We start from the raw sequence: 25,202 nt of genomic DNA, 5'->3' as shown, positions 1-25,202 counted from the left end.
TGCCCTATACTTGATTCGGACATGGCTGCATGTGCCCTTACTGTACATTGACTACAGGCGATCGCACCTTACCCGGCCCGTTCACTCCCAGAAATCAGAGGCTGTAGTAAATGTGTTTTTTGTACAAAGATGCATCGGTAGTTGTTGCGTTTAGTTGCGTATTGGCCGGTTCTGGGCATGCGCAGCGGGATTTTGCACACGATACGCACATAATTGGCACATACGTGCCTTGAATCAGGCTCTATATTTAGATATATGTCAGTTTTTTTTTATCATACCCATGCTGGTAATGTCAGGTTCTGATTTTTAACAGAGTACCACAATATGGTCTATTTATTAAAGGATGAAAAGCCATCTCTATGGCACAAACACATGCTTTCACCAGAGATACTGCCTTGGCCTATACACCCTTCCAGGGGTCACCACCGGCGATATCAGTGTTATTGGCAGCCCCCTAACGGCGGGTCTCAGCGGTCACAGCTTCCCCACATGAAGCCTATTTCACAAGTACTGCAGTAATCTAAGGATGGCGATAAGAGAAGAATATTAATGACTTCTTTTTTTTATTCAGCAGTAGTGATAGATCAATATTTAATATATTGAATCCGTTCCACTGCACATGCGCAAAGCGGCTTACAAAACTATTGAGACTGGCCCAGCAAATCAGTAAATTAATCCTTACCGCTTAAGGCCAGTATCGCAGAGGAAGCTTAGTACATACTTGCCAACCTTTTTAAACTTCTTTCCAGGAGATCCCAGGCATGGGGGCATGGTTGGAGGGTGGGAGGGGTGGGGCGCGGTGAATTGCGTCATTTTGGCCCCGCCCCCCGCGGCAAAATGCCGTTTATGTCACGGGGGCAGGGCCAAAATGATGCGATTCACAGCGAATCGCGTAATTTTGACAGCAAGATGCCGTTTGCGGGATATTTTCCTGTTTTTCCGGGAGTCTGGGAGACCTACCCGAATTTTGGGAGTCTCCCGGACATTCCGGGACAGTAGCAAGTATGGCTTAGTATCGCTCAGCCACCTGAGTGCTAATTTAATGGTACATTGCGACGATAGGTTTAGCTGCAATAGAAAAGCAGGCCTATAGCCACATTTTAATACATAGACTCTTTAGAAATGAGCGCACTCGGATATCTGAAATCCGAGCCCACCCGAGCGTTGCGGATCCGAGCCGGATCCGAGACAGATCCGGGTATTCCCGCCAATTGCAAAACTGAAACCGAGGCTCTGAGTCATAATCCCGCTGTCGGATCTCGCGATACTCGGATCCTATAAATTCCCCGCTAGTCGCCGCCATCTTCACTCGGGCATTGATCAGGGTAGAGGGAGGGTGTGTTAGGTGGTCCTCTGTCCTGCTATATCTCGTGCTGTGCTGTGCTGTGCTGTGCTGTATTTTTCAAAATAAATCCAAAACCTTAAATCCGAACCAAAACCTTTCGTCATGTGTTTTGCGAAACAAATCCGAACCCAAAACCTCAAGCAAATCCGAATCCAAAACACGAGACACCAAAAGTGGCCGGGACACATCCCTAAGACTCTTATGTTTCCTCTTAAGTAGAGGACAGCACATATAAGGCATCACATTTCTTTCTGTAAATAAATTATACTGCGTAGAATGTATATAATATTATTACATTTTGTTTTTACTTGTAATGATAGCTGTAACTTTGACTAGTAAGTAGAGAATTATCCCAGCAATTAACCATTTATGAGGAGAGAAATGATGATTTCCTTTGTAAGGATAAACTGAAAATGGTCTAATTCCTCATATCCGCTGGTGTTAATTACACATGTTTTACTTTTTATTGTTAGCATAGTCCAAAATAGATCCCATTGTTTTTAATGAAGCTATACCCATTCATCATTTTACTAGTGATCAGGTGCATTGCATTTGCATGGCATTTTTCTGAACACATCCTGTTCCATTCACCCCAAGTTAACACACTGGGGAAGCTAGTGTTTGACATACAGTATTATTTGCATTTTTTTAATGCATGGATAAGAAGCCTAATAAGGTGTTTATTTTGTCTTTTCAGGATTAACACAGCTAGAATTTAGAATATGTCAAACCTAATAAAGTTTATAATATTTATAATAATATAATATTTATCATTTCTATTCTTGCTGTCTTTAAACTCTGTTAGACTCAGTGTCCACTTTAGGTTTTCACATCTCATATACTTAGGAGAACTGTAGTGACAAAGCTCCAGCCCCTGAACCTCTCCCCAATAAGTAGAACTATGAGGTCCCATACTCTGTACTTAGTGGTGTGATATAGGGGCATATTTAACAAATAGTGATGGTGCACTATCAGGCACTTACCGTAAAATCCACGGCCCTCTGTGTGTCTCGTGTATTTAAGAACGGTGCTGAAGCTGGTGTACATTAACATAATTGAGAAAATTTCAGTGCTGTCAGCTCTGCTCCGAAGAGCAGAGCTGGATAGCGCATGTGTGGAGGGATCACATGATCCCTCCCTGTCACTCACCGCTGTCGCCTCTGCAACTATAGTTGCAGAGACAGAGCGGAGATCTTTGTGCGCATGTCCAGTTCCTCGAACTGCACATGCCCAATTGCAGTAAGAAGAGAAGTGAAGAGGACGAGGAGGAGATCCGGAGACAGCGCTTCCGAAGAGGCAGGGTAAGTATGTTTTTTTTATTACAGAAACAGCAGTTTATCGGAACTGCTGTTTCTGTGTTGGGTTCTACATAAATTTGAGAAATAGTTCAATCCTTATCAATGCAATAAGGATTGAAAACTCTTTTTCACTTTATGTGCACATTGATAAATGTGCCCCATAGTCACACCCACTTCTGCATCAGCTCTCATTACAATGGAAAACTTTAGATGTAAAACTCTCTGTGCCAGCAGAATCATGACGTCCCAGTGGAAGGGTCCAGTGGGGCGGGAGTGATGAGGATTCTCAGTGGACGGCTTGTGGAACACATTACATTAATAAATCTCTGATGACTGCTGTCAGCTAGCTTTTCTGTTTTGATGCTAAAAGAAAATAGTGTCTTATAAAGGCAATGTTGCTTAAGTACACACTTTTTTTTCCTATGATTAGAGAATAATAATATGTAAGAGGGAACAATATACCACCTCCCATTGTGCTCGCCTTCTTGGGTCTATTTATGACTTCAGAATGGTAGCCATCAATATGAATCATACTTCCATAATACATAATGACGTAGCGCTTTACTATAGCGGGGCTGCTCTGGCACAACAAAGACTTTTTTCCCTGTTCCTGAGCCTAACACTGCCGGTGAGTGGAGAACGTGCTAGATAGTGATAGTGATAGACCCTTCTCTGGGCACTATATCGCCCATCCTTTCTCTGTTTGTCACAGCGCCACACTCAGATTCCCCTGGGTAATAAGGTGTGATGGTGACAGTAAGAGAATTCATTATGAAGACGACAGGATTGTGCTGACAATTGTTGTCATGTGCAATTTCAATAGTAACTCATTCATTCCCTTTTTCCCTTGTAATCATATTATACCTATGAGTAATGGACACAAACATTATTAGTGTGAGTAGTCCCTTAGTGAAGTACCGCCCAAAGATATCAGCCCCCAAATGTTTTTATTTCCTTACAATGACCTCTATGAATCTGTTAGTTGTTTTAAGTATTTTGTTTTTGGGGAATCACTGTAAGTAGTTACTATAACAGTAGTAGTTATGCCGTATTTCAGCTTGGAGGATTAAACTAGATGAAAAGCGCGATATCCAGAAAACAAAACAATTTCTCTCCATTACATGCCACTTTAATAACATCAGCACATATTTCAATAAAGTAATGGAAGGGACAAATTTGTACATGGATTTGTAACAAATAACATTTAACCCAGCCACCCGTGTAACAGGAATAGTTATTGGAGATAAATCCGCAGGGAAAGGACTGATAAATTAGCAGTTGAAATTGACAAGTGACAAGACATCATCTGTCTTCTTTCAACAGTGAAGGTGATATCCATGCATTTGAAATAATGCCTTTACCTGCATCCAAAACTGTGAAAATAACAGGCAGTGAGTGTAGTAAACGTACCATTCCTCCCAAATCCCTGTGCATAGCAGTCTTAGAGCTCACCAGGCTATTATTCCCTAGTGCTAGTAAATGGAACATTTTTTCTACAGTGTATCTATTACTGACTTCCCAGCTCTTTGTATTTATTGCAGGGCATACCTCAGCATGTAGCGAGGTCCCAACGTGTACCTTCCGTGCAATCGCACAGCTGTGCGTGCTCTATGTCTTTCTGGATGAAATAAACATTTTGTTAAATCTTTACTGGGAGCATTCCAGAACTGATGAGATTTGGACACGAGATCTAGCTAGAACACAACTTGATCCTATATGAATTAAGATTTGGTAATACTGACATCTATAGAAGTAAGTTTTGCCACAGGAATGTGCAGGATATTGTAAGCTTGAAGTGCTGGAACATTATTCTGTGGGGGACTATAGGGAAACTATTACAATATTTTAAGTTGTATGTGACATTTTAGTTAGTCCAGTAGATTAAGCGTAAATGGTATAGTTCATTACTTGTTAAGGAGTTTGCTGAATAGCGTCCTCCTGTGTTTTACCCAACAGTATAACACAGGTGTAATTACAGAATTATTATCAAATAAAACAATAGAATATAAATCATACTTGCCTACGTTTTAAATCTGTACTCCGGGAGATCGGAGTACAGATCATGTGACAGAGGGTAGGAGGGGGCATGATGACATCATTATGTCACTATAGCCTGCCCCTACCATAAAATACACAATTCATGTTATTGAATAACGGGGGCAGAGCATAATGATGTGATTAAGCCCCGCTCCCTGCTATTCAATGCGTTTTACAGGGTCTGGGAGGTTTGCCTACTCTTCCGGGAGTCTGGGAGAAATTTAGGGCGAGTATGATGAAAATGCTGATTAAAATATAACTAAAGGCTATTGTACCCCATTTCTGACACTTCATATGCACCTCTTGCAGGGCAGTGTGTAGACTTTTCCATGGCAGGACTTCTATACCACATAATGTCATACTTGCCAGCTGTCATGATCTGCTCTCCAGGTGTCCGGGAGATACCGGAGGACAGGTCATGTGACAGGGGATAGAAGGGGGCATGGTGACATCATCACACAACCATAGCCCTGCACCTACTATAAAATGCAGAGATTATGGTGACGCGCTCCCCTCCTCAAGGATCAGGGAGATTGCCTGCTCTTCTGGGAGCTTCCCGGACATTCTGGGATAGTGTCACGTATTTCACAAGAATTACCACTGACTGGTGTTGGCGCTACTAAGCTGGGAGGCGTGGAGTCTAACGCACCCCCGGTGTCCACCAGGGACCCCCGCAAGGAGGTATGGACTTCGTTGCGTGAGGTGCGCAGGTCGTGGTTCTCCCAGATAGTCACCAGTGCAGCGAGTGAAGTGTAGTCAGACAGGCCGAGTCGGAACCAAGGAAGCGCAGTACCATGGAGATAGGCGAGAGAATAGTCAGGAACGGTCCAAGGGTCAAAATCCAGTACAGGCAGCAAGTAGTCAAGGCAGCCAAGTTTCAGAATCAGTAGTCAATCAGGTAACACAGGGAAGCTAGAGAGGTGAGAACCAATACTCTGGCACCCTAAGTTCTAAATACACTGGGAACGGAAGTGGAGGAGATAGAGTTTCCGGCGATCAGACTCAACTGATCGTCGGCTGGCGTCCTGTTGCTATAACAACGGTTGTGGCGGACTGCGCATGCGCGCCGTGGGGTCACGTGGGCGCAAGAACGTCTTATTGCTAGGCAACAGGACGAGAGAAGTGCACAGAAGGCACCTATGTGGGGTGTGGAGGCGGCACCTGACAGATAGTAGGCAAGTATGTATGTTTGCCATGTATATATTATCAAATCTGTAGAATATGAATATACATGGGAAAAGTGGAATATGGACTATGAAATAATAGGGCTCAATCAGGGGCAGGCTGGGCTGGGGGGCAGGGGGCACCTGCCCCCAGGCCAGTCCCATAGTGGGCTACCTTGGGCTGGGTCACTGGGCCACCTGCATTTTTTTTCCCTTTAAAATGTTCCTAATAGTCTTGCCCCAACGGGCTAAAATTTGCTGCCAGCCCCTGGGCTCAATCCATAGTTATGCTTTCTCTGTATTATGGACCTGATAACCACTGCTGCAGTCATATTCCCTAGTGTCCATTTCATATCACTTCTGAATATGTATTCAGAAATGTCCATCACAACAGGTTAATTTCTATACACAGCAATCCTATCACCCCAAGCATATGTTATCTCTTACTGAAACAATATTTCATGGAAGTACACAAGGGTTCACAAAGTAAAATGCTGAGCCCCTCTGATCCATAGTCTGTAGCCCCTTCATCCAATGATTACACCAACATTTTTTGCAGTTTTGTCTTCAGTGTGTAAACTGTTCATCATTTATGGTGTTTACTTGAAAGTATATTTCATATATACATTCAGTATCTAGAACTACTGTATTATTTGGTCTGTAAAAGTACATGTAGTTATCTATAAACAGTAATAAAAAATGTCAAGATGGCAATATATTAGTTTAAAGGGACACTAAACCTGAAAAATAGTTAGAAATTTAGGTGAACTGTACTGCCTTGTATTTTTCCTTGACTCAGAAGTTGTTCATTGGATGCTGCCATATTTCTGTGATACTCCTTAGTCAGTGACTTGCCTCAGCCAATGCCCTGCTCTATTGGCAGCAATCTATGTTCCAGGAGATGTTTGGTGATTATATGCAGCACAGTAACACCTATTTAAGATACATCAGCGTAGCAGCTCCCAGTCAGCAAGAGAAAGTAGATATCATGTAATTCATTGAAACATAAATGTCATCATTTTTCTCTTACAAGGAGTTTTAAAATAAGTGATTTCAATTTTTTGGATGTAGTTTGAATTTATAACACCAAGAATAAGGAGCACATTACTCTTAGCAGCATTTGGGATATTATTCTAAAACGGAATGCGAGTTTGATGTAGAAACTGAAAATGAGTCATCAAAGAAATAAAATACTTTACAATTATTGTCTATATTTCTTTACAGGAAAAATCTGTTTTGCGAAGCGCGGAGAGTGATCCAGTTTGTGAACCATGAGGCTCTGTGTGCTTCATGCTGGCATGGTACTGCTAACAGTGTCATTGGTCTATGCAGTTAGTTTTCCTGAAGACGACGAGCCAATCAACATTGTAGATTACCACTGTAAGTACATTGGTACTCATCTTAAAGTGAACACCCAGTGGACGTAGCCATCTTTTTGTACTGTTTGTACTATGTACGGCGCTGCGGAAACCATGTGGCACCTAACAAATAAATGATAATAATAATAATCTTTTGGGGCTAAACCAATATTAATGGTAATGCAGATTACCAGTACTCTAGAAATTAGACATTTTCACTGTGCTGTAAAAATAAGTAGCTCCATTTTCTCTAGAGCCTTAATAACATATTTCTTAAATTGCATAGTTGCCAACATTTTATTTTTCCAGGGAGTCTCTACATGTAGTAATGTATTGGCGGACTTTGGACAATTACAATCCCCAGGGTCGTAACTAGGACTGTGTGAGAGGGGCGACCGCCCAGGGCGGGATGCTGTAGGGTGACGCAGTTTATGAATATTTTAGGATAACTCGGTTAAATTTGAGGGTAAGAGGGGCGCCAGTTTTCCTTCTCGTCCCAGGTGCTAAACTTTTAAGTTACGGCTCTGACAATCCCTATCATGTTATGTTTACTAGATGTGATGACAGTTTACTTTTTGCATTTTAAAATCTTCCTTTTCAATAACTATTAATCTAAAGTCTAGAGAATAAAACATGTTAAGAATTGCATCTGCCATGGAGAAAAGGAGGAATTTTAATGTGCAGTTGGTTAATACTGAAATATATGGACATTTTCACAGACAAATTTTTAAAACCAGGGACTATCCTAGAAAATAGGGACAGTTGGCTGCTCTGAAATGGGCTGAACCGTGGAGAATCTACCTGTTATCTACTGAAGACATTCACAAAATGTAACCTGTTTGTGCATCCTGAGGACAGGTTTAAAGTCTAAGGTGTAGATTTATCAAACCTTCTAAAAAGTAAAAGTGGAGGTGTTGCCCATATCATCCAATCAGATTCTACCTATCATTTATCTAGTATGTACTAGAAAATGATAGCTGACATCTGATTAGTTGATAAATTTACCCCTAGATGTTGCTTATACACAATGATGGGATCCACTTTGGGAACCTTCAGGAAGGAATACGTCAGGTAAAAGGCGCCTCAATTCTCAGTAATGCGCTTAGTCCCATATAATTTGTTAGGTCAAATTCTTGTGAATACGTTTCTGCCTCCACTGTGTGTGGATGGGAGGCGCAGATTAAGGACCAGTAGTCTAGAGAGCATGAGGCAGACAACATGAGTGAATGAGCAAGACATATTGCCGAGACAGACACAATGTAAGGTCCTTGTATAGACATAGTTAACCTGCCCATAGAGAAGAGAGAAACATATTTGCTTGACATTACATTTTGTTACATTACATTGTACATTACATTACAATTTGAAACTAATATTTAAAAACTTGTCTTCCACAAGTCACATTATCTCATCAATTTTACTTGACCTGTTATTTGTTTTATTTATAGGGAATCTGTAGATTGAATTGTGTGCCCTCTATTTGTCAGGAAGGTATTGGTTTCTAGGTTGTTTGATTTGCATTCCAAATACATTGTCTGATATGTACAAAGTTACAAGAGATACAATCTATCCTGGAAGAACTATTTCCTTTCCAGGATGTCAGTGAGAATCTTCATGCTGCTATTTATGTCAGAGCACTGATTCATATAAGTGTACCCTATGGTTATTTAAAGCAGAAAGACCACACATAATTTGAAAGGGCTGCAAGTCTCATTTGCTGACATTGGTCATATTTTATTCATTTATATTCAAGACGATGCAACAGGGATTTGGTTTAAACCCTTCTACACCTAGTATATACAGCTAATCAATTCTGTATATTGATTCTTTAGCTGTGTAATTCAGAATGATGGTGTATCCTATTTTAACTTGCAGATTCAAGGCAATATCCAGTATTTAGAGGACGCCCTTCAGGCAATGAGTCACAGCACAGCTTGGACTTTCAACTGATGTTAAAAATTCGAGACACACTTTATGTTGCTGGAAGGTAAATTTCTTTAATCTGTTTATTTATATTTCACTTGTGTTCTATTTTTTATAGTGTTTTCCTTTTTAAAGCGCACAGGAAAGCTTCTGTTTGAGAGCAGTAGTCTCTATTGGTGTTATGTGTGCCTTGCTTAGAAGATAATGGAGTTACATTGAGCCACTGTGTGCACAGTTTGGCAATCGGAGCCATGATTTCCCAGTAAGAGGAGCCCATTTTTTTAGTTCTATTACCAGGGATTATGGGTAATGCACCGCACTTCATATTTCCGTTGGGCCTGGAAGCATACTGCTCTTTTGTGTCGGAGGCTGGTTAGTGCAGTAGTAATGCACCTTGTGACACAGGCACACCTACAGCTTGGAAATATATTAGCACACAATGGAGTCTTTTTTATTCTATCACATTATGAAAGTGAGACAATGCAGATGACTTATACGTATTACTAACTGCTTTAATGTTGCATGCATCCTCCTTGGCATCTACTCACTGTATTGTTACTTCTGTTACGTGATTTGTATTGAAGACTTGTTAATTAAACATAACACAAAGCAAGAATAAAGGTAGAGCAAACAAGCCAGGAACACAGGTCCCCACATACTAGATGACTAACCATCCGTATATAAAGTCATACATTTTTAAAGGGAAGGGAGAGGAGGGAAAATTGCAGCCCACTAATGACTGAATGTGTCTCGATGACAGTCAAGTGACTAAGTGTGATGACTTGTTGTCAGAGATGTCGTGCCAGGAGTTGGCTTGGAAACATCATATTGGCATATTAGACTCTCAAATATTTATATAGTTACAGCCAATATTAGGCAAAGTGATCAATGTCTGAAAATGTTGCATTCATTTTCTGGTCCCAGAGAGTCTGTGCACACTCCAATATGTTTACATGTGTAGTATTTCTTGCCCATGTATTGCCGTGCTACCTATGTTTGTGGTGACGGCACATTATGTACTGCCCTGCCATACAGTACAATATGCTGTGCATGTAGAAGAAGTGTGAGTAGACATTCACCAATGTACCTCAAGTGCCATTTATTACAATGGTCACTGGAATATGTTCTTTACGTTTGGATGAATTAACAGTGATTTTGTCTGGACTATTAAGTGTTTCATATTCATTCTTCATCGATTTAGACTGTAAAATAATTGGACCTATAATGATAGAGCACACACAGCATACATAATGTTCAGTGTTATGTCATACCGCACGTCTCCTGCTGCATGATTGTAAAACAATCACATTCCATTCACTTACATTTTCCATACTGCCACGTTTAAATTTTCACTTTGACCTCTATATACAGTATGTATCTATCTATAAAATATATATATGTATATATATATATATATATATATATATATATATATATATATATATATATACACACACATACAAGATGTATAGTTGGAGCTTTTCTCTCCTACACACTGACAATATATCATTTTTCACCACACCACACACTGAGTTGAGCGTGTGCTTTTCACCATACTGCATTCCAATCTAATGTCTTACTTCGATCATGTTGTGAACAATGTTCCAGGCTTGGCATTTCTACCAATATGTATTTTTTTTTTTTTTTTTTGCTAATCTCAGGATTAGGTATTATTTCTAAGGCTGACAATCTTCCCAGTAACGCAGGGTGATCACTTATAAAGACATTTTATGGCCTTAAGAAATTTGATTAAAGAATCCCTCTCCTAACTGATACATTTGTACAACAACAGCTCACTAGAACATGTATATCCCCCTTCTTACAAACACAGGAGAAGAAGGTTAGACTGCTCTCTCATATGAATCAACAAATGAAATGGGTACTATACTGGGATACAATGTATTCCAACACTAACCTTCTTCACTCAGACAAAGAAATTCAGTAGGACTGCAGTAGTCTGACACGGGACCTGGAAATACATTTGTCATGCTATGCATGAATAAATATAAGGCCAGCACTTTCTCCATCTCCTTCTCTCTTTATCTTCAACAGAGATCAGGTTTATGCTGTAAATTTAAATGAGGTGCACAAGACTGAAGTCACACCAAGCAGAGTAAGTGGAAGTACGACAGGAGTCGCCATCAAACAGCCGCTTTGACTTTTAAAAGCAAAAGAATAAAAGGACTTTTTTTTGGTTTTTTTTGCAGAGGCTGACATGGAGATCAGGTCAAGCAGACAGAAGGAATTGCGCAATGAAAGGCAAACACAAGGTATGTTCAGGACTAACCTCTTGAAGGCCAAACATCAAAAGACAACAATGGCAGAGGAGAGTTTCAGAGTTATAATGTTTCTCGTGTTTGTTATTTCAGGATGAATGCCATAACTACATCAAGGTTTTTGTTCCCAGAAATGACGAGATGGTTTTTGTCTGTGGCACGAACGCTTTCAATCCCATGTGTAGATACTACAGGGTAAGTCTTTATGTCTGCCATGCCATCCCGTCACTTGTCATGTGATATAGAAACCTTTCTAACAGATAGTTGTTACACTTGGGGTTACGTTTACTAAACTACGGGTTTGAAAAAGTGGAGATGTTGCCTATAGCAACCAATCAGATTCTAGCTGTCATTTTGAAGAATACACTAAATAAATGACAGCTAGAATCTGATTGGTTGCTATAGGCAACATCTCCACTTTTTCAAACCCACAGTTTAGTAAATCTACCCCTTGGAATTTTAGCAGAGCACATATTGGGACAAGATAGTGTTGATATAAACACTGGAGGCTTAATTTCAGTGTTTATATTTGCTCATAGATGGAGGGTCAAGTTTTTGTGGTTGCAACTACTCATCTTGTAAAATGAGTTTTTACTCTAATATTTCTTGTATTATTAAAGTTTGTCAATTAAGTTAATATTTAATAGGCAAATCATACTAGCTAATAAGAATAGGCCAAAGTATATGAATTATTCTGCTCTTTGAACTACCAAGAGCCAGATACAAAAGTCTTTCACTTTTTGGTGGATAATCACTTATTCACTTGACAATTGCTACTTTGTGAATACAACAGCAGTCATTATAATTCACACATTTCAGAAAAATCCTTTGTAAATATATTCATTCTGATTTCTTACTTAGTTCAGTGCAGTTGTTTGTTGCTAAGTTGTACATGGTTACATAGTAAGATTGAAACATCACAGGTCCATCAAGTTCAACCGTTACATCTTTAACTTTTGCAGTTAAGTACTTTAGAATATGATGGGGAAGAAATTAGTGGTTTGGCCCGGTGCCCATTTGATGCCAAACAAACCAACGTCGCTCTCTTTGCTGGTAAGAATATTTGCTGCATTTTTATATGACTAATTGATTTATGATTGTCAGGAGAACAAAAAAAAAAACTGGCATGTACTTGTGTAAACTCCATATATGCCAACTGTCTAAGCACAACCTCAGTGTCTCGGAGTGTGGATGGGTACCACACGTAAGGAAACACTGATTATCAGAAAGGTTCTTTAGGCAGAAATAATTGTTTTCAAATCATTACTTTCTTGTAATGTCAGAAATTAGTGAATAGCTAAAAACACTGTATACAAATCGCAATTTCACACAAACGATTTCAGCACGTTGTTGACTGTGCGGTAGGGATTTTACATCTCACAAATTTAAACTAAAGATTTCACTGGTTCCATGTAATGTATAACAGAGCAGAACAAAGTCCTGGCTATTGTAGAACATACAGCAGGACAGCTCCACTTCTCAAGAAAGTCTATAGTAGCTGAGAGATATACTGGATCTGTGCGTAAGGCAATTAGGTTTCCTTGGTAATCCAAATCACTTTAATTTTTTAATAGAAGTGATCTGCTGTCACTATTTTGCACACTGCTATTCCAAATATTTTTTACTACTGCGTCTTTCCTATTTCAAAGGAAGGCACTAAAGTAGAATACATAATGTAAACATTTTTTTTTTTTACACTGCTTTTGTTCTCATAATCTCAATATTGAAGTCCGCTTTTTTATTTTTTGTTTAAGGCTGGCAACTATGAGCTTAGTTTTTAGCCTCTGATAAATACTATAAACACTTTGTTGCTTTTACATTTGGTTGATTGCAGCTTTTCATACAAGCTCCTCTTTTTCAATATGTTGTCTTTTTGTTGAATGTACCCTTTTCACCTTTGGCATTTTTTGTGTGTTTTAATGTCTTTGTGTCGAGGATGTGTTGATTGTCTGCTTTATCCATAAAGGTAAAGCATTTTGCCTGGATCTAATTAGTTTTAGAAAGTGCCTGTATGTTGAAGTCCCTAGTTCTAAGTCGGTCATCTCATCAGGTGTTCTGCTTTTTCTCTTAGATGGGAAGTTATATTCGGCTACCATGGCTGACTTCCAAGCCAGTGACGCTGTGATCTATCGTAGCATGGGGGATGGATTTGCTCTGAGGACGATTAAATATGACTCCAAGTGGCTAAAAGGTACTTGAGACCTGGCTTTTATTAATAATGACATAGAGATCAGACACCTACTTGATTTGGGAATGAAGCGTAACACCGCTTAATAGTATTTCTCTGAAATACACTGCATATTAAACACCCTGGATCCTTTTAGGTATGACACGGCTGTTTCTAGCATGCTGATACATCAAGGTCTTTACTCTAAATGCATATTTTTTCCCCCTTTGCAAAATGGTTTATGATTGATTCTGCAGTAAAAAAAAAAATCTTAACTGTAATGCAAATCCTTTGAGGCCCTTTTACACTCCATTAGGCAGCATTAAAGACGGCAAGATCAATTAAGTTTGAATCCCCTCGTATTTATGCATTAAGTCAGGAATATGGAAGCTCACTGGGCTTGAATTTTAGTTTATAAATTCAAAATGTGTTTTGCATGCAATTTAGCTGATGTACGTATCCGGTCTTACTGATTTTCCAGAACCACATTTTCTGCATGCGATAGAATACGGAAGCTACATCTACTTCTTCTTTCGGGAGATTGCTGTGGAGCACAATAATTTAGGCAAGGTAAATGCAGATTTTATTAGAAGTTCGAGTGATTGAAACGGTTCTAGCAAAGATGTCGAGTTTAGTTCACAGCAGAAATCTGGTTTACCAGTTGGAACAAGTCAGTGCTTGCAAAGTCTCTCTGCTGTTATAAAATTATCCATTAGCCCTAGGGCTGTTCATTTTCATCTGCTTCTTAGCCACAATTTCTATTACTGTGATATTTGCTCCTCTTCTCTTTAATTAATCTTCAAAGATGGACTTTACGTGACCTAGAAAACTAACGTACATCGTGTAGCCTAGGTGTGTTATAGATTGGAGAAAGTCTAAATCGCACAAAAAAATAATACATGACTTATTCCAAAGTACAAAATGACTGGCAGAATCCTGCATGACCCTGATTAGGAAACCACTTTATTTTTTGGCAAGGATTAAATGCATAAATATGTTTATATTTCAACAGAGGTTCCATTGTGCCTCCCAAATGTTAAATATTTAAATGACACAAATGCAGTTTATGATACTTTGGCTGCATTATAGACATTCCACTGTAAATTATTAAACTATTTACGCATGGTTAATTAAAGACTTCACAAAAGGTGGGGAATCTGCACGAATGTTATGGGCTTTACTCAGTGGTGCATTAAAATGGACATCAGGCTGACGTTTAATGCTGTCTGCTTTCTTTCAGTGCTTAATTCAGATAAAATGAAAACCGACTTGTATGTAGTTTGTGAGCCTAGGAGAAGATTTCAGTATACACTTGTATTTTTTTTTTTTTTTTGACAGTTTATACAGTAAAAGCTTTCTTTAAACAGAAGGAATTCATGTTCGCGTGCTATAAAAATAGCATTGTCACGCAAAAACAGAACATCAGGCATTTAATTGTCACAAGGAATTGTGGGAGTAGACATGCAAATTCCTCCCACAATTCCTTATGTGAGGATTAAATCACAGATTTATTTGCATTTTGTGAAGCAGTGCTATTTTTTTTTTATAGCAGAAACATGTGAATAACTTCTGTCTTAGAAACATTTTACTGTAATCTATTCTTTTTTCACTCCTTTTAGTCCCGTTCACACTAAACTTAATGATTGCTCTTGATGATTTCTAGTAATCAAGCCTAATGGCATTGGTTAAATTTTGCAGGCCGTTCATTCCCGCGTAGCACGCATATGTAAGAATGACCTGGGAGGATCGCAGAGAGTCCTCGAAAAACACTGGACTTCATTTGTGAAGGCAAGGCTCAACTGCTCTGTTCCAGGAGACTCCTTCTTCTACTTTGATGTTCTGCAGTCTATAACAGACATAATAGAAATCAATGGAATTCCCACTGTTGTTGGCGTGTTTACTACACAGCTAAATAGGTAAAGAGAAGAACAAGCTGACATCAAATAGAGTCCTTCACTTTCTTCTTGGTTCTACAATTGTTTCCACTGAATAGTGCACACCAGAAAGATTTTCTCTTTTCACCTCTCTCAGTATACCAGGTTCAGCGGTCTGCGCTTTTACTATGGATGACATTGAGAAGGTATTCAGAGCAAGGTTTAAAGAACAAAAGACTCCAGACTCTGTTTGGACAGCTGTACCTGAAGACAAAGTACCAAAACCAAGGTATTAAGAAAAAAAGATCAGCTCTACAGATAATAGTAAAAGGAAAAAAAAACACAGCTCTGAGAAATAGGTGTGCTCCACTCTGTAAATCAATGAAGCATTGGTTTATTATATCCTAAAACATTGTGCTGAATGATATATTGTAGTCATTTACTAAAGGTTCTCCTTGTTTCAGGCCCGGCTGCTGTGCAAGACATGGCCTTGCTGAAGGTTACAGGTCCTCCATTGAATTTCCAGACGAAACACTGGCCTTTATCAAGTCCCATCCATTGATGGATTCTGCCGTCCCTTCTATCACCGAAGAGCCTTGGTTCACTAAAACCCGTGTCAGGTACAATATTAAGCATAAAGTCACATTTAAAACGGGATGGAGCTTTGAAATATATTTTTACATATTATTGGATGAAGGAAAAAAAAGACAATGTAGTTATTTTTTTATGTAACCATTTTGTTTGCTGAGCCAAAATTCAGCCTATCAGTTCATTGGGGATTATGATATCACTCACAACTACCTAATCAATTGATAGGCTGTATATTGGTTCAGGCCAAAATTTGTCTGCCACCTCTTTGTATAGGTGAGTGGACCACTTTATACGTTATTGTGAATACCTTTTATGTAAGACTCACCATCAGGATCTATCATTTAACTCTTAAAAGACATATTGGGCCGGATTACTTAAGGATCTTAAATGAAGAGGTATCTTATTTCAGTCTCCTGGACAAAACCATGTTACAATGCAAGGGGTGCAAATTAGTTTTCTGTTTTGCACATAAGTTAAATACTGACTGTTTTTTCATGTAGCACACAAATACTTGATAGCTTATTTGTGGACTGAAATTTAAAGTTGATATTTGTGTGCTACATGAAAAAACAGTCAGTATTTAACTTATGTGCAAAACAGAAAACTAGTTTGCACCCCTTGCATTGTAACATGGTTTTGTCCAGGAGACTGAAATAAGATACCTCTTAATTTAAGATCCTTAATGAATCAGGCCCATTATTATTATCATCATCATCAACAAAAATATTGTCATTTATTCGTTTCAGGTACAGATTGACAGCTGTAGCAGTGGACCACCTCGCCGGCCCTTACCTCAATTATACAGTTATATTTGTAGGCTCTGAAGCTGGCATTGTGCTAAAGATCTTGGCTAAGACTAATCCATTATCTTTGAATGACAGTGTATTACTGGAAGAAATTGACGCCTACAACCGTGCAAAGTAAGCATTACCTTGTACAAAACAAATGTATTGATTTCACATGCAAGTTAGTCTCCTATACAGCTGAGAATTTTCAGTCTATTTACTTCTATTGATAGTACAGAGAAAATGTTAAAGTATGTAAGAATATAGGTTTAAACCTAATATCATAATGTGCAAATCCGTTAGCTACGAGCAAGTTACATCCAATTTTTTTTGTATTATAAGTTACAAAAAGATACATTTTGGAGTTAGTGATGTAGTATATTCCTTAAAGTTGCAAACTTTTATATGTTTATTCTAAAACCATCAAATTTACAATAAGCGGTAAAGTGGCTGAATATCTCCTAGGTCCTGTTTTGATCTATGAAACCTAAGATAATACTTGTTAATAAAACTGCCCACTCCCTAATAAGGTTTAGGAGAACATCTGGACTAATACACAGCAGTGTAAATAAGTGGGACTGGAGAGAGTACCGGTACTTTTAGGAATGGAAAGACATGCAGATGTTCCAGGAGTGGGGGAGCAGCAGCCGAAATGGCAACACAAGATAAAAGGGTGGATACTGCTCAGTGAGTCAGAAGTGCCCCCCACATAATGCCATGCTTCCCCAATTATATCAACCCCGTCCCCCAGCCCTGTACTAGTAGCAAATTGCAGATAATGATAGCAGATGGCTGGATATATGTGATAGTTGGTAGGCCTTAAGAAACCATTCTCATCACCTCCCACTTTCCTGTCTCCTCTTGTACTTGAACCCCTCTACTGACTCCCCTTGTGCCTGCTGTCCATCTCCCCTCCCCTTAGTATGTAAGCGCTTATGAGCATGGCCCTCTTCCCTTCTGTCTCAATACCATTTCTTCTATGCTTACACCACTCTGCTTGCAATGCTTGGAGATATTGAAGTCTTGGCTATACTTGTTCTACTCTGTACCATCGTACCCTTGTATACTGTTTGAACTGTATTTTGTACGGCACTGCGGACATATTGTGGTGCCATATAAATAAAGAATAATAATAATAATAGGGCCACTTCTGAGAATAATGTTGGGGAAACCCTTTGGTGTAATTGGTGGAGGGTGGTAACTTTTGTTAACTTTAATTTGGGAACTAAAACAGTTTATATTGCCACTGTTACCTGAGATGCTCTGCAAAGTAAACCTATATGTAAATGCCAATGCATCATTTGTACAGAGCAATGCTCAGCAGATTTCTAAGCAGTGACTAGAGGTAATGGCTGCAAGGAAAACCAGCTCTGCTGTTTGAGAAAGGGAGGAATTCTAGGTTGGGTTTACTAAGAGATAAGAAATCAGCTATATCAGCATAGTCTGTGCTTTCTACCGATGCGTGTATCGTTGTATGACAGGTGTTTTAGTACATGTTCACTGATCAAATCCACTGAGGAATGAAATAATATCATACATGATCTGACATAGAACAGCTTTTGCTGGGTTTTCCACACAGATCTTATTAAAAAAAAAAAAAAGGTTCTGAAATCGCCACACAAATACAGCTGCTGCAGAGTCATTGATCCCTATGACAACAGCCCCTGTCTGCTTACATCTAAATATATATTACATTTACACATGCTGGAAATGCTGCATGCAGCTTTTTAAGTGCAATTCAGTTTTAAGCTGTGTTTAGGTGTGAACAGACAGAAGCAAATGTCATAGTCACCAATGATCCCTGTGACAAAAACATTTTTCAGGCAGTTCTCAGGAGGTTCATAAGCTGTTTGCGAGTGTTCCATGGTAAACACTTGGAGACTGGGAACCAGCATTTATACACACTAGTTCTAAATCACTGGCTTTGTGTCTCGTCCATTACTATATATATGAATGCTTTACCTGCACACTTAAAAGCTTAAAAGCAGTCATTACAAACCAGCAGTTTAGAGCAAGGTCACTGATGTCATGGGGAAGAAATGATGTAGAATTGATTATTTTACAGTTATTCTTGTCCAATGGCAAACTTAGTGTAGTTAATGCTTTTAATGATATATATATAAAATGAAGCACAGCAACATGTCTTCCGGTGTTTATGTAATATGCACATCAAGGCGTAAACTACAAGTACAACTCCACATGTATCTGATTGCATGGTGCTACCTCCTTACAGGTGTTACGGGGACAGTGACGAAGACCGGAGAGTGTTATCCCTGCAGATGGACAAAGACCACCATTCCTTATTTGTAGCCTTTTCAGGTTGCATTATAAGACTGCCGATTAGTCGTTGCGATCGATACGGCTCTTGCAAAAAGTGCGTATAGTTTTCTTTATGAATGGCTGCAGATTGCTTCTGATTGCATTATGAGTCCTTTACAGGCCTTTCTCATTAATCCATAGGTCTTGCATCAGTTCAAGAGATCCTTACTGTGCGTGGCTAAACCATGAAACCTGCGGCAGAGTGGAGCCTGGCATGTTGTAAGTGTGATTACTCTCTATTACTGCTAAAAGTATTGATATATTGAAGGTTACCGGAATGACTAAACCATTTTATTAGGAATCATTTTTTTTTTTTTGCTTCCTTTCACCACAATGCTTGTAAGATGTGCCTGAAATTATTTTCTGTTTAGTAATAGAAATTGCTCTGTGTATATTATATTGTATTTCTAACGTAATACTTCTGAGACAGAAAACATTCATCCTAGCAGGAATAGTAATATCTGCTTTCAATCCAGTTGGGAGGTAAAGTATTACTTCTCTGGAGAGTCCTATTAATTATCACAGAACAATCCTCCTGTACAAACAAGCATAAATTGCCTTTCTGTGTTTACACAATATTTTTTGTCTTGTTGGAACTTGCTGCTATGATGTATTTTTATACATTTATAGTAGAAACAGTTAGAATCTGCTGGCTCTGCTAACATTTCATAATAAATCTGTTTTGTTTTATTTTTTTGCTCTGTGCAGCTTTGGGTATGAACAGGATGTGGAACATGGTAACACGGCACAGCTTGGAGATTGCCATGGTAAGTGCCTAATATTGACGTCTCATTACGGCATTTTAATTTGTGCTTCGTAGTAGTAGAATACAAAATACACTCATAATGCACATACCACCGTTCGACCTTAACCTATTTTTTTTTTTTCATGGGCTAAGCTGTCTTTGCATTTAATACCAAAATTGAAATGTTGTTTTTCTTTGTATATTACTTTCTTTTTTTTTTTGGGCTATGTGCAACTGCTTGGGGACTTCGTTATCATAAAAGAAATTCTATTTTTGCTCTTCATTAGGATTTTATATAACTTTTTTTTTTTATATGGTTTGATTTCTTTTTTACTGATGACCTGTTCCTTTAATTTTAGAAAAAATGCCTACTACAACTACACCAGATTACAAAATATTTGGCGATCCAACATCTGGTTAGTTTTATTAATTTTATCTAAAATGAACTGCCTTTTCTTTCGGTTCAGCATTTTCTGCTCTTATGACTCCCCCCCACCCACCCCTTTTCGCAGTTGGCCTCATATCTGTGCTTCAACTTCATGCACTCACTAATGGCAAGGATAGATAGTGTCCTTTTTTTGTTTTTTTTTTGTTATTTTTTAAAAGAAATAAATCAATCACCTATGTGTGACCGCATGTTCCCCCGATTGCCCGTCATTGATTGATGCGTCAAATATTTTATTAAAAGTCTAATTAGTATGTGACATTTCCACAGCATGAAAGCCAGCCAGCTTTCATTATTGCTATCCATACATTTGTCAAAACATGTTTCTCATCTATTAGTTATAGATGATGGCCACATTTTTCATACTACATCTCTATATTTGATTGCACATTTACTCAAATGTGTACTGCTGGGCTTTCAACGTTTGTCTTGTTCTGTTTTGTATGACTTTAATGGCTCAAAGTATTTAATCAAATGTAGCAATATAAATGAATTTATTCATCTTTTTACAGATTGTGCCTAGTTTTCAGCCTCTCTAGTAACATAATGTATTAGTTTGGTGTAAATAAATAAGAAGAGTTGCGTATCTGAATACAATTTAATAAAAATTTGTTTGCTACCACAGACATTGAAGTTCCTTCCACTTCTGTAGCCACAATGACAAGTAGCCCAGTCATTCTTCCTAAAGTGATTGGTTCCTGGAAACCCAGAATGACTGGCTCTCGGAAATTTGTGTATGAAGATGACCCAAACTCCTCTGATTATATTGATACATTAACAGGTGTCCCAAATGGTAAGGCCTTAAAGGGAAAGAACTGAGTGAAAATCTGCAGCCTCCAAAATAAATTACATCGTTGAAATGATGTGTATTCTATCGTAGTAGAACATATGGCTAAGAAGACTGATTCATATCACAATCTTGCTTTAAATGGGCTCATTGTGACTACAGCGTCCTGTAATGTTATGCAGTACTAAAGTTAATTACTATTTATAGGAAGTGTGGCAGATTTCCACTCAGATATGGCAGTGTATTTTGATTTTGCTTCTTTTATGTTGAATGCATTTTTTATTTGCTTATTTTTTGTTCACTAATTAGCTTACGTTATATGGAAAAGTAGTGTTCGTTCCGAAAAATATAAGATTAGACAAGCCATTAGCAATATCTGCAAAAAAGATATGAGACAGTACGCTTATCCATTGTAAGCTGGCATGATTTTTAATGGATTTTCCACCCCACATTGGTGCATTGGCGTGGGTCTCTCCCCTGGGATCCTTACCAGTTGCGCAATATGAAGTTTTGATACTTCCAGTGATTGCAGTCAGTATAGTATAATATTGGAATAACCACTAACAGGGAAAATGAATGAAAACTAGTGCAAAGGAGAGCTGTGGGTTTGCACATAGCAATCATTTAGATGTGTGCTTCAATTTTCTAAACTGCACTACAAAATTGCCTGCTAGAATCTGATTGGTTGCTATGAGCAACAGCACAATTTTTCCTGTTCACCAGTTTTCATGAAAGTCCCAATCGATATGTTCCATGCAGCTGTTTGTGGCAAAACTTGCTCAATCAGTAAATGAGAATCAGTAGCCAAACTAATTCAGGTGCTTCTAAAGTTACTCTGATTCCAGTCCTCTTTTGATAGGTCCAGAATTCCAAAATCGTCAGTAAGGATGTGGAAACATTAGGACCCTATTCCTGCTAAGTTACTTCTATGCCTTTGCCAACATTACTGCTAATGTGTAGCGATTGTGAACTGCTGGGCACTTATACATTCTATCAGCTGGGCAATCTGTAATCACTGGTTCATTATAGACTGCCAGTTACAGATGGCCTGTAGGGTGGCATTCAATAGTCACAAGTGTCATGGCCCCCGGGCGCTATTGCTAGTGTAGTGTAGAGAAGCCCAAGCTTAAAACATAAGTGTTTATAACCTTAGAAGTTATAGAAGTTTAGTAAGTTCAGTTGAGATTAAATAGAGACTAAAATCACTTGGTTAGGTCAAATAACTTATTGTGTTATTTAAAGATCGTTATATCAAAAAATATAAAACTATATCTCTAACATTGCAATTAGATAGACTATTATCACCAATAGCACACTACACATCTGAGATCTATATGCTTCTGCCTTTTAAGTGATACGTTTTTATTTAGTGACCAATGTTTAGATGTAGGTTTGGCTGCTTTTTACTTTATTTACTTTTTTTTACTCTGCTCTTTTGAGTGCCTTATTTTCATGTGTGTTCTTTTATGTTATATACTGATCATATGGTCTGTTTTTCTGTTCACTTTTTATGGAGCTCTTCTTTTTTTTTTCTTCTCAGTTCTGTGTTCAAGTTTTGTTTTTCCTTTGCGCACTGCCAATAAAGCTGATAACCCGGAGCATTTCTCGCTAAATGTTCAAAGGCCTTCCCACTAACAGAAACCAGCTTTCTCTATATTTGTAACATTCACTAATTTTTAGTCAAAATGTTTCTATGACAGAATAAAGTAAACAATTGAGCTCAAGCTGGAGCACATCTCTTCATTCTAACCATTTGTGTTTAAGCTTTCAGAGTATTTTCTTTTCAGCCTTGTGTGAAGAGTTTAACTTCTTGTATGTCTGTGGTTGCCGACTCACCTTCCTTGATTAACTCTAACCTAATTTTTTTTCTTTCTAGGTCAGACCTCTAATGCATGTTTTATTGCTTTATTGTAAAATACATTTAGGGATTATCAATGAAACCGAACATAAATGTTAAAATAAATAATACTAATATAAGGGCACTATATATTTCAAAGGACACTCTGGCGTATATTTGCTAAACTGTGGGTTTGAAAAAGTGGAGATAATGCCTATAGCAACCAATCAGATTCTAGCTGTCATTTTGTAGAATGTACTAAATAAATGACAGCTAGAATCTGATTGGTTGCTATAGGCAACACGTCCACTTTTTCAAACCCGCAGTTTAGTGAATAAACGCCTATGTATCTCTTTCTATCCTGGAAAGTGTTAGATAACTATACTTTAGCAGTGTAGATCATGCTACGCTCTGAGTTTAGTAACATTTGTGTTAAAAAAAATAGAATTAAACTATATGTCTTCTGTACATTTTAAATTCCTTAAGTACCAGCTTCGCGGTCCAGGACATACCTGAGGTGGACAAATCTGTAGTTAGACATTGACCATATAAACAGTTGGGACATTTCTTTTGGCCTTTATGGTCATGGTGGATTGTGTTCATGTTCGTTCACTGTCTAAATGTTTGTTGTGGACTGGAGACTGACTATCAATGTGCCCTGGTTTGTTCCCCTATCTTTTGTGCTTACAGGATTTATTATTAATGTGCTTGTCCTTAGAACTCAAATAAGATCTGTTGTAAATATATATTTGCAAAACATTAAAATATTGGTGAAGTGAAAGTATATTTCTATATGTAGTAATCATAATGGATATGATATAACCAAAGTGTAAGTTAATGTAAATAATATAAGCTAGAGCAGAGCCAGATTTAGTCCTCATGGGGCCCTAGGCAAGATACTGGTTTGGGGCCCCCTCCCTGAAAAAATTCATAGCACTATAGTTTTTAACATAACATATACCCCTGGCTGGCAGACTTTAGCTCAGGGGAGCAAGCACATAGCACTGGCCCATAAGTAGCGGCTCATTTTTAAAGGTTGGTCTCTGGGACCGCTGGGCCCTAGGCAATTGCCTAGGTTGCCTAGTGGTAAATCCGGCCCTGAGCTAGAGTGGTTTAAAAAAGACCATCTAAAGTATGTGAGACATTAGTTTCTCAAAACTGGAACAGGAATGTTTTTTGTTTGGTTCACTGAGGTCACTTTGTTTATGCAATTAACTCGAGGTGCCAGCACACTTTGCAACACTTAATGGATTGATCTAAAGCTAATAGTTTGGGCTTAAAACCAATCAAATCTCGATTAAATTTCATTGACTTTCATTCTGGGAAAACAGGGTAGAACAATGACCCCCCCACGTGTGTTGTCTAGCACGGAAGCGCAGGAGCCTATAAATAATAGATTTCTATTTAGGTCTGTGGAAGAGGGATGAGAGGGATGGACCCCCCTTCACTACATTGCAAGTACACAAGTGAGATCTACTCATTGCCGCCCCTATGGATCTGCAACTGGTATAAGCTACCTGGTGCACTAGGCTCATAACTGCACTTTACTATCAACTAATGATTACATTCCTGGGAAAAAAAAATCATTTTAGAAATCAGAACAGTCATGTGAAAACATTATACCGTCTTTCATCTTATCTTGACAACTAATAAAGCCTCCCATAGCTTGTTTTCATGTGACTGTAAATACAGAATTCAACTTCATGTTAGGCAATAAACTTGTAAAACTCCCAGGGCAGATTCCTCTACCTCATTATAAAGTAATACATTTAAAGGGACATTATCATGAAAACAGTACAGCTGATAAATGAATATACATTAAATGCATTCATAAATGGTAAATGTGGAAACCACCACTCCAGTCAGTAAAGTTTCCAAGATACCAGCACATCATTGGAAAATATTTAGCAGCAACTAACTGCTACATGTAATCCAGCATTTTATGGATGAACAAGCTTCTTGATCAATGCACAAACTAATTACAAAAGAATCCACCCTCTATATACCACAACAGTGGAAATCATTTATGAACTTCTCACGGGGTGCACTTTGGATTCGTGCTTTTGGGTCCTGATTGTCCACCCAGATACATGCATCGTAATCTTTAGGAGAGTGTTGGCTAACCTGTGACACTCCAGGTGTTGTGAAACTACAAGTCTCAGCATGCTTTGCCAATATATAGCAGCTTATTGCTGGAAGGGAATGATAGGACTTGTAGTTTCACAACACCTGGAGTGTCGCAGGTTAGCCAA

The 25,202-nt window shown here is 38.5% G+C and overlaps 1 protein-coding gene across 4 annotated transcripts in view; it reads left to right on the top strand.

The window, feature by feature from the left end:
• The window catches only part of SEMA6D (semaphorin 6D), a 54,071-nt gene that overhangs the window by 22,560 nt on the left and 6,309 nt on the right, over positions 1-25,202 (top strand). For 2 of the 4 annotated variants that reach the window (XM_075207983.1, XM_075207982.1), the window contains exons 2-18: positions 7,068-7,223; positions 9,077-9,188; positions 11,177-11,237; positions 11,332-11,394; positions 11,494-11,595; positions 12,363-12,453; positions 13,472-13,591; positions 14,049-14,137; positions 15,266-15,483; positions 15,599-15,730; positions 15,906-16,061; positions 16,779-16,952; positions 19,051-19,191; positions 19,278-19,355; positions 19,845-19,903; positions 20,241-20,297; positions 20,952-21,119. In XM_075207983.1, the coding sequence (XP_075064084.1) occupies positions 7,115-7,223; positions 9,077-9,188; positions 11,177-11,237; positions 11,332-11,394; positions 11,494-11,595; positions 12,363-12,453; positions 13,472-13,591; positions 14,049-14,137; positions 15,266-15,483; positions 15,599-15,730; positions 15,906-16,061; positions 16,779-16,952; positions 19,051-19,191; positions 19,278-19,355; positions 19,845-19,903; positions 20,241-20,297; positions 20,952-21,119 (1,930 nt within the window). In that variant the 5' untranslated portion in view covers positions 7,068-7,114. The remainder of the gene's footprint in view (positions 1-7,067; positions 7,224-9,076; positions 9,189-11,176; positions 11,238-11,331; positions 11,395-11,493; positions 11,596-12,362; positions 12,454-13,471; positions 13,592-14,048; positions 14,138-15,265; positions 15,484-15,598; positions 15,731-15,905; positions 16,062-16,778; positions 16,953-19,050; positions 19,192-19,277; positions 19,356-19,844; positions 19,904-20,240; positions 20,298-20,951; positions 21,120-25,202) is intronic. The other 2 variants (XM_075207984.1, XM_075207985.1) reach the window with 2 other exon arrangements.

The sequence above is a fragment of the Mixophyes fleayi genome, chromosome 4 (assembly GCF_038048845.1).
Source record: "Mixophyes fleayi isolate aMixFle1 chromosome 4, aMixFle1.hap1, whole genome shotgun sequence".
In the NCBI taxonomy this organism is placed as follows: domain Eukaryota; kingdom Metazoa; phylum Chordata; class Amphibia; order Anura; family Limnodynastidae; genus Mixophyes; species Mixophyes fleayi.
Note: the sequence above shows the minus strand (reverse complement) of the source record. Positions and strands in the feature narration are given on the sequence as shown.